Source organism: Zophobas morio, unplaced genomic scaffold, assembly GCF_036711695.1.
Source record: "Zophobas morio isolate AGI-343-1 ecotype UQ-CSIRO unplaced genomic scaffold, CSIRO_AGI_Zmor_V1 ptg000021l, whole genome shotgun sequence".
Classification (NCBI taxonomy): domain Eukaryota; kingdom Metazoa; phylum Arthropoda; class Insecta; order Coleoptera; family Tenebrionidae; genus Zophobas; species Zophobas morio.
In genome coordinates this window covers 23,608,728-23,617,918 of record NW_026972126.1, presented here as the reverse complement: position 1 = coordinate 23,617,918, position 9,191 = coordinate 23,608,728, and the positions used below count along the sequence as shown (strand labels likewise).

Below are 9,191 nucleotides of genomic sequence, written 5' to 3'. Positions count from 1 at the left end.
AATGGAAGAATTAAATATTGTAGAATCCCAAAACTGAAATACAGAAAAACTGAATAATTGAAGAAAAATTGAATTGAAAAATTAAAAAATCTCAAAAGCGAAAAATTGAGAAATCGAAAAATCGGAAATTTTTAAAAGTCATAAAACTGAAAAATCAAAAACCTGAAAAATGGAAAACTCGAGAAATCAACTCCAAGAGTAGAAAAATCTAAAAATTGAAAAATTAATAAAAATCGAAAATTGAAAAATCGAAGAACTGAAAAATCGAGAAATCCAAAAATCTAAAATTTTAAAGGGCGATGATTTCCTGATTCACGGCCATACTTTTGATTTTCTTCTATTTTTTTTCTCGAGTTTTTAATCAAAATCATTAATCAGATATAACTACGAGATCTGCGCACTTCTTGGTGAAAGTACGGGTAGTTGATTGTACACATTGTTGATTTGTTGTTGTAGATAAGCTTTAAGTGATTCTCTACTTTCAGCAAGGAGGTGCTTAAGAACGTTGATATTTGGTTAGATCTGTGGTGTTGTCGTATTTTTTAAGATTCAATCAAGTTTTGGTGGTTTCGCTTTCCGTTATTTATTTTTCTAACAAATTATAGACAAGTCTAATCTAAGGGAACTTTGCCATAATTGTTTCGTAGAGTGATTATTTTGTACGAGGTTACGTTTAGTGGAAAATGTGTGTTATTCGCAAATACTTGAAAGATTGTGATTTAAGCTGTACAAACATAACTTGTTATTTGCCAAAATAGATTTGTTTCCGGTGAAATAGGAAATTGGTTTTGTACAATTTTTGTGTTAGAGGTCTGGCGCTGCGGGAACTTACGAAGCTCGCGGAGCGCCAAACTTATTGGAAAAAATGTATTTTATTTAATATATTATTTGTCCATAGTAGATGTATATAATAACCGATGCAATGTATTTAAAAAATAAAATATGAACAATTAAACATTTATTGGATTTTAAACAACAACAATGGTGTTGGTACTTGAAGAAATTTTAATCAGAGAATTCCTGGCGCTCTTGAACGTACCATCGGAAGTGTTGGACCCAGAACGAGCAACATGCGGATAAGTCTGAAAATTTTAACACTAGAAACGTCGTCGAAATTTCCGCAACACTTACAGAATAGAAGGTAAATCCGGAGTCGCAGCTCACACAAGACTTAGCATCTTCGTCTAGCTCGTCACCGATCCTCAGGCACGAAGACTCGAAGCTGAAACAACCAATTTAGCGCTCTTTCCAATCGATACCTCGTTTCGTTACTTGCGAAACGTATCATCAGAGTCCGACAAATCAGTTTCGAGTTTCTCAAGTTTGGGTAACGTGGTGTTGATGGTACTATTTTTATCTTGATCGTAATGCCGGAAAGCCATTAACCTATTTAACGAGTTGTTTGAGAAGGTGAAGAACTTTCTTCGAGGTGCGGCTTCAAGCTTCAGTGATTCGTTCCGTCTTTTTTGGATGCTGGAAGATTTCGTATACAAGAGGTCAGTGGCGGATTGAAGACATGGGGTCCACCGGGAAATTTATTAAGTGGGGCCCTGTGCCATTGTATACAGATCTTACAATTTATTGCTTAGTAACTCAAATGTACTAATTAAATAAGTCTACACATATTAAGAAAAACAAGGTAAATTGTAGCCCCGCCCACCCACCCCATCTCAACTGTGTTCATATTTTGCCTTTTTTTCTTAATATACAGAGTATTCTTTGAATAAGACCATTCTCAAAGACATGTTTCTAATTTTTTGTAAAGAAATAAGTCTTTTGCAGTTAAGTTTTGCCCTCTTGGTTGACACCGAAAAAAAAATCATCACAATTGAGACAGGGTGGGTGGGCGGGCTTATATTTTGCCTTTTTGTTTTAATATGTGTAGACTTCTTTCTACAACAAGAAACTTAAAACATGTTTAAAATGGAAAATTTGTATAAAGAAATATCAATTTTTCAATTAAGCTCCGCCCCATAATTGCAAGATTCATATTTCCTTGCAGAAATGTACCATTTTAACCATGTTTTAAGTTTTTGTTGTGAAAAGATGGCTATGTATATTTAAAAAAAAGGCAAACTATAAGCCCCGCCCATCCGCCCTGTCTCAATCGTAATGAATTTTTCATTCGTTGTCAGTCGACGGGCGGGGCTTAAGTGCAAGATTTATATTTGTCTACTTTAGAAGAATTTACTATTGATTAAGTTTCTTGTTCTGAAAGGGCGACTACGTATATTATGAAAAAGAGCAAAATATAACCCCGAGAGTCAAAGGAGCGGAATTTAATTGTAAAATCGTTATTAAAATCGTAGTGGAAAAACCGAAAATTTAAAAACTCATAAAACTGAAAAATCAAAAACCTGAAAAATTGAAAAATCGAAAAATCGAGAAAACAAAAATTGAAAGATTGAATGGAAAAATTAAAAAATTGTAAAACTTAAACACCGGAAAATTGGAAAATTGAAAAATGAAAAAATCGCGAAATTGAACACTTGCAGAATTAAAGAATCGAAAAATGGCAACACTGAAATATCGAAAAATTGAAAATCGACGGAAAAACTGAAAAAACCCAAGACTTAAATATCCAAAAATTGAGAAATCGAGAAATCGGAAGGCGGAAAATTTGAAAATTTGAAAAATCCTAAAACTGAAAAATCTAAAAACTGCAAAATCGAAAAATTAAAAAATTGAGAAACCGAAAAGTGGAAGAATTAAATATTGGAGAATCCCAAAACTGAAATACAGAAAAACTAAATAATTGAAGAAAAATTAAATTGAAAAATTTAAAAATCTCAAAACCGAAACATCGAAAAATTCAGAAATCGAAACTGAAAAATCAAAAACCTGAAAAATTGAAAAACTGAAAAATGAAAAACTCGAGAAGTCAACTCGAACAGTCGAAAAATTTAAAAATTGAAAAATTGAAAATCGAAAAATTGAAAAAAAGAAATATCAAAGAATTGAAAAATCGAGAAATCCAAAAATCTAAAATTTTAAAAATTGAAAAATTAAAACATGAAGGAATTGAAAAATTAAAAAAATGAGAAATCGAAACAATAAAAACGAAAAACTGAAAAATGTAAAAATTGAAAAATCGAAAAAGCAAGAAAATACAGATATCAAAAATCAAGATTGAATGGAAAAATTGTAAAACTGAAACATCGGAAAATTGGAAAATCAAAAAATGAAAAAATCGCGAAACTGAACACTTGCAGAATCAAAAAATTGAAAAATCGCAACACTGAAGTATTGAAAAATTGAAAATTGACGAAAAAACTGAAAAAACCCAACACTTAAATATCCAAAAATTGAGAAATCGAGAAATCGGAAAATTTGAAAACTTGAAAAATCCAAAAACTGAAAAATCTAAAAACTGCAAAATTGAAAAATTAAAACATTGAGAAATCGAAAAGTGGAAGAATTAAATATTGGAGAATCCCAAAACTGAAATACAGAAAAACTGAATAATTGAAGAAAAATTGAATTGAAAAATTTAAAAATCTCAAAATCGAAACATCGAAAAATTCAGAAATCGAAAAATCGTAGTCGAAAAATCGAAAATTTTTAAAAATCAACTGAAAAATCAAAAACCTGAAAAATTGAAAAACTAAAAAATGGAAAACTCGAGAAATCAACTCGAAAAGTCGAAAAATCTAAAAATTGAAACATTAATAAAAATCGAAAATTGAAAAATCGAAGAACTTAAAAATCGAGAAATCCAAAAATCTAAAATTTTAAAAATTGAAAAATTAAAACATAAACGAATTAAAGAATTGAAGAATTGAAAAATGGGAAATCGAAACAATAAAAACAAAAACTGAAAAATTTAAAAAGCAAGAAAATACATACATCTATCAAAAATCAAAATAACGAAAAATTGAGGAATTAAATATTGAAAAATCCCAACAGTGAAATATCGAAAATTTTAAAAATCGAGGAAAAATTTAAGAATCGAAAAACTGAAAAATCTTAAAACCCATACAATCGAAAATTGAGAAAGCGACAAATGAAAAATCGAGATACCAAAAAGGCGAAAAATCGTGGTTGAAAAAGCGAAAATTGAAAAAAATCAAAACTGAAAAATTGAAAAATCGAAAAATCGAGAAGTCGAGAAATTAAAAGGTCGTGAAATCAAAAATTGAAACATTGAATGGAAAAATTGTAAAACTGAAACATCGGAAAATTGGAAAATTGAAAAATGAAAAAATAGCGAAATTGAACACTTGCAGAATCAAAAATTGAAAAATGGCAACACTGAAATATCGAAAAATTAAAAAATTGAGAAATCGAAAAATGGAAGAATTAAATATTGTAGAATCCCAAAACTGAAATACAGAAAAACTGAATAATTGAAGAAAAATTGAACTGAAAAATTAAAAAATCTCAAAAGCGAAAAATTGAGAAATCGAAAAATCGGAAATTTTTAAAAGTCATAAAACTGAAAAATCAAAAACCTGAAAAATGGAAAACTCGAGAAATCAACTCCAAGAGTCGAAAAATCAAAAAATTGAAAAATCGAAGAACTGAAAAATCGAGAAATCCAAAAATCTAAAATTTTAAAAATTGAAAAATTAAAACATAAACGAATTAAAGAATTGAAGAATTGAAAAATGGGAAATCGAAACAATAAAAACGAAAAACTGAAAAATCTAAAAAGCAAGAAAATACATACATATATCAAAAAATATAATAACGAAAAATTGAGGAATTAAATATTGAAAAATCCCAACAGTGAAATATCGAAAATTTTAAAAATCGAGGAAAAAATTAAGAATCGAAAAACTGAAAAATCTTAAAACCCATACAATCGAAAATTGAGAAAGCGACAAATGAAAAATCGAGATACCAAAAAAGCGAAAAATCGTGGTTGAAAAAGCGAAAATTGAAAAAAATCATAAAACTGAAAAATCAAAACCTGAAAAATTGAAAAATCGAAAAATCGAGAAGTCGAGAAATTAAAAGGTCGTGAAATCAAAAATTGAAAGATGGAACGGAAACATTGTAAAACTGAAACATCGGAAAATTGGAAAATCGAAAAATGAAAAAATCGCGAAATTAACACTTGCAGAATCAAAAAATTGAAAAATGGCAACACTGAAATATCGAAAAATTAAAAAATTGAGAAATCGAAAAATGGAAGAATTAAATATTGTAGAATCCCAAAACTGAAATACAGAAAAACTGAATAATTGAAGAAAAATTGAATTGAAAAATTAAAAAATCTCAAAAGCGAAAAATTGAGAAATCGAAAAATGGGAAATTTTTAAAAGTCATAAAACTGAAAAATCAAAAACCTGAAAAATGGAAAACTCGAGAAATCAACTCCAAGAGTAGAAAAATCTAAAAAGTGAAAAATTAATAAAAATCGAAAATTGAAAAATCGAAGAACTGAAAAATCGAGAAATCCAAAAATCTAAAATTTTAAAGGGCGATGATTTCCTGATTCACGGCCATACTTTTGATTTTCTTCTATTTCTTTCTCGAGTTTTTAATCAAAATCATTAATCAGATATAACTACGAGATCTGCGCACTTCTTGGTGAAAGTACGGGTAGTTGATTGTACACATTGTTGATTTGTTGTTGTAGATAAGCTTTAAGTGGTTCTCTACTTTCAGCAAGGAGGTGCTTAAGAACGTTGATATTTGGTTAGATCTGTGGTGTTGTCGTATTTTTTAAGATTCAATCAAGTTTTGGTGGTTTCGCTTTCCGTTATTTATTTTTCTAACAAATTATAGACAAGTCTAATCTAAGGGAACTTTGCCATAATTGTTTCGTAGAGTGATTATTTTGTACGAGGTTACGTTTAGTGGAAAATGTGTGTTATTCGCAAATACTTGAAAGATTGTGATTTAAGCTGTACAAACATAACTTGTTATTTGCCAAAATAGATTTGTTTCCGGTGAAATAGGAAATTGGTTTTGTACAATTTTTGTGTTAGAGGTCTGGCGCTGCGGGAACTTACGAAGCTCGCGGAGCGCCAAAAATGTATTTTATTTAATATATTATTTGTCCATAGTAGATGTATATAATAACCAATGCAATGTATTTAAAAAATAAAATATGAACAATTAAACATTTATTGGATTTTAAACAACAACAACGGTGTTGGTACTTGAAGAAATTTTAATCAGAGAATTCCTGGCGCTCTTGAACGTCCCATCGGAAGTGTTGGACCCAGAACGAGCAACATGCGGATAAGTCTAAAAATTTTAACACTAGAAACGTCGTCGAAATTTCCGCAACACTTACAGAATAGAAGGTAAATCCGGAGTCGCAGCTCACACAAGACTTAGCATCTTCGTCTAGCTCGTCACCGATCCTCAGGCACGAAGATTCGAAGCTGAAACAACCAATTTAGCGCTCTTTTCCAATCGATACCTCGTTTCGTTACTTGCGAAACGTATCATCAGAGTCCGACAAATCAGTTTCGAGTTTCTCAAGTTTGGGTAACGTGGTGTTGATGGTACTATTTTTATCTTGATCGTAATGCCGGAAAGTCATTAACCTATTTAACGAGTTGTTTGAGAAGGTGAGGAATTTTCTTGGAGGTGCGGCTCCAAGCTTCAGAGATTCGTTCCGTTTTTTTTGGATGCTGGAAGATTTGTGTACAAGAGGTCAGTGTCGGATTGAGGACATGGGGGTCTACCGGGAAATTTACTAAGTGGGGCCCTGTGCCATTGTATACACATCTTACAATTTATTTCTTAGTAATTCAAATTTACGAGTTAAATACGTATTAAGAAAAAAAAAAAGGTAAATTGTAACCCCGCCCACCCACCCTATCTCAATTCTGATGATTTTTTTTTATTCGTCGTGAGCCAAGGGGGCGGAGCTTAACTGCAAATTTCCTATTTCTCTACAAATTTACCATTCTAAACGTGTTTTGAGTTTATAAGAATGAAAAAGATCATCACAATTGAGACGGGGTGGGTGGGCGGGGTTTATATTTTGCCTTTTTTTCTTAATATACAGAGTATTCTTGGAACAAGACGATTCTGAAAGACATGTTTTTAATTTTTTGTTAAGTTAAGTTCTGCCCCCTTGCTTAACAGCGAATAAAAAGAAATCAAAAAGTCGTGAAATCAAAAATTGAAACATTAAAAGATTGAATGGAAAAATTGAAAAATTGTAAAACTGAAACACCGTAAAATTGGAAAATCGAAAAATGAAAAAATCGCGAAATTGAACACTTACAGAATCAAAAAATTGAAAAATCGCAAGACTGAAATATCGAAAAATTGAAAATCGAAGAAAAAACTGAAAAAACCCAAAACTTAAATATCTAAAAATTGAGAAATGGAGAAATCGAAAAATTTGAAAACTTGAAAAATCCCAAAACTGCAAAATCGAAAATTTAAGAAATTGAGAAATCGAAAAATGGAAGAATTAAATATTGGAGAATCCCAAAACTGAAATACAGAAAAACTGAATAATTGAACTGAATAATTAAAAAATTTCAAAACCGAAATATCGAAAAATCGAAAATTTTTAAAAATCATAAAACTGAAAAATCAAAGACTCGAAAAATTGAAAAACTGAAAAATGGAAAACTCGAGAAATCAACTCGAAGAGTGGAAAAATCTAAAAATTGAAAAATTGAAAAAGAGAAATATAGAAGAACTAAAAAATCGAGAAATCCAAAAATCTAAAATTATAAAAATTGAAAAATTAAAACATGAAAGAATTGAAAAATTGAAAAATGGGAAATCGAAACAATAAAAACGAAAAATTGAAAAATCGAAAAAGCAAGAAAATACAGATATCAAAAATCAAAATAACGAAAAATTGAGGAATTAAATATTGAAAAATCCCAACAGTGAAAAATCGAAAATTTGAAAAATCCCAATCAAAAATAAAAAAAATCAAAACTGAAAAATCAAAAACCTGTAAAATTGAAAAATCAAAAACTTGAAAAATTGAAAAATCGAAAAATCAAAATATTGATTAATCGAGAAATCCAAAATTTGGAAGCGTCAGAAATTAAAAAATCGAAAAGTCGAAAAATCGTTGAGAGTCAAAGGGGCGGAATTTAATTGTAAAATCGTTATTAAAAATCGTAGTGGAAAAACGGAAAATTTAAAAAATCATAAAACTGAAAAATCGAAAAATCGAAAAATCCAGAAGTCGAGAAATCAAAAAGTCGTGAAATCAAAAATTGAAAAATTGAAAGATTAAATGGAAAAATTGATAAATTGTAAAACTGAAACATCGAAAATTGGAAAATCGAACAATGAAAAAATCACGAAATTAAACACTTGCAGAATCAAAAAATTGAAAAATCGCAAGACTGAAATATCGAAAAATCGAACGAAAAAACTGGAAAAACTTAAAAACTTAAGTATCCAAAAATTGAGAAATCGAGAAATCGGAGAGCGAAAAATTTGAAAACTTGAAAAATCCAAAAACTGAAAAATCTAAAAACTGCGAAATCGAAAAATTAAAAAATTGAGAAATCGAAAAATGGAAGAATTAAATATTGGAGAATCCCAAAACTTAAACACAGAAAAACTGAATAATTGAAGAACAATTGAATTGGTAAATTAAAAAATCTGAACACGGAAACATCGAAAAATCGTAGTCGAAAAATCGGAAATTTTTAAAAATCATAAGACTGAAAGATCAAAAACCTGAAAAATTGAAAAACTGAAAAATGGAAAACTCGAGAAATCAATTCAAAGAGTCGAAAAATCTAAAAATTGAAAAATTGAAAAATAGAAATATCGAAGAATTGAAAAAACGCGAAATCCAAAAATCTAAAATTTTAAAAATTGCAAAAATTAAAACATGGAAGAATTGAAAAATTGAAAAAATGGGAAATCGAAACAATAAAAACGAAAAACTGAAAAATCTATAATTGAAAAATCGAAAAAAACAAGAAAATACAGATATCAAAAATCAAAATAACGAAAAACTGAGGTATTAAATATTGAAAAATCCCAACAGTGAAATATTGAAAATTTGAAAAATCGAGGAGAAATTTAAGAATCGAAAAATTGAAAAATCTTAAAACCAATACAAGCGACAAATGAAAAATCGAGATATCTAAAAGGCGAAAAATCGTGGTTGAAAATGCGAAAATTTAAAAAAATCATAAAACTGAAAAATCAAAAACCTGAAAAATTGAAAAATCGAAAAATCGAGAAGTCCATAAATCAAATAGTCGAAAAATCAAAAATTGAAAGATTGAATGGAA

At 29.2% G+C, this 9,191-nt stretch overlaps 1 protein-coding gene and 1 long non-coding RNA gene across 2 annotated transcripts; both read right to left on the bottom strand.

Annotated features, from left to right (window-relative positions):
* Nucleotides 1-945: 945 nt before the first annotated feature.
* Nucleotides 946-1,423, bottom strand: LOC135132724 (uncharacterized). The gene is made up of 3 exons (XM_064060909.1): nt 1,273-1,423; nt 1,132-1,222; nt 946-1,082 (listed from the first exon to the last, which is right to left on the bottom strand). Exons 1-3 carry the CDS (start codon nt 1,380-1,382, stop codon nt 969-971), a joined length of 315 nt encoding a protein of 104 aa, XP_063916979.1. The 5' UTR covers nt 1,383-1,423; the 3' UTR covers nt 946-968.
* Nucleotides 1,424-6,057: 4,634 nt separating this feature from the next.
* On the bottom strand, nt 6,058-6,334 carry LOC135132296 (uncharacterized). The gene is made up of 2 exons (XR_010280996.1): nt 6,248-6,334; nt 6,058-6,198 (listed from the first exon to the last, which is right to left on the bottom strand). It is a non-coding gene; the product is annotated as an uncharacterized LOC135132296 (long non-coding RNA).
* Between the last annotated feature and the right edge of the window lie 2,857 nt (nt 6,335-9,191).

What these genes read in the sequence shown, in the direction of transcription:
- LOC135132724 (XM_064060909.1), bottom strand. Translation starts at nt 1,382, where the DNA reads ATGGCTTTCCGGCATTACGATCAAGATAAAAATAGTACCATCAACACC. An exon ending in TCTGATGATACGTTTCGCAA is followed by an intron (nt 1,223 to 1,272) that starts GTAACGAAACGA and finishes TGGTTGTTTCAG; the next exon opens with CTTCGAGTCTTCGTGCCTGA. An exon ending in CCGGATTTACCTTCTATTCT is followed by an intron (nt 1,083 to 1,131) that starts GTAAGTGTTGCG and finishes TAAAATTTTCAG; the next exon opens with ACTTATCCGCATGTTGCTCG.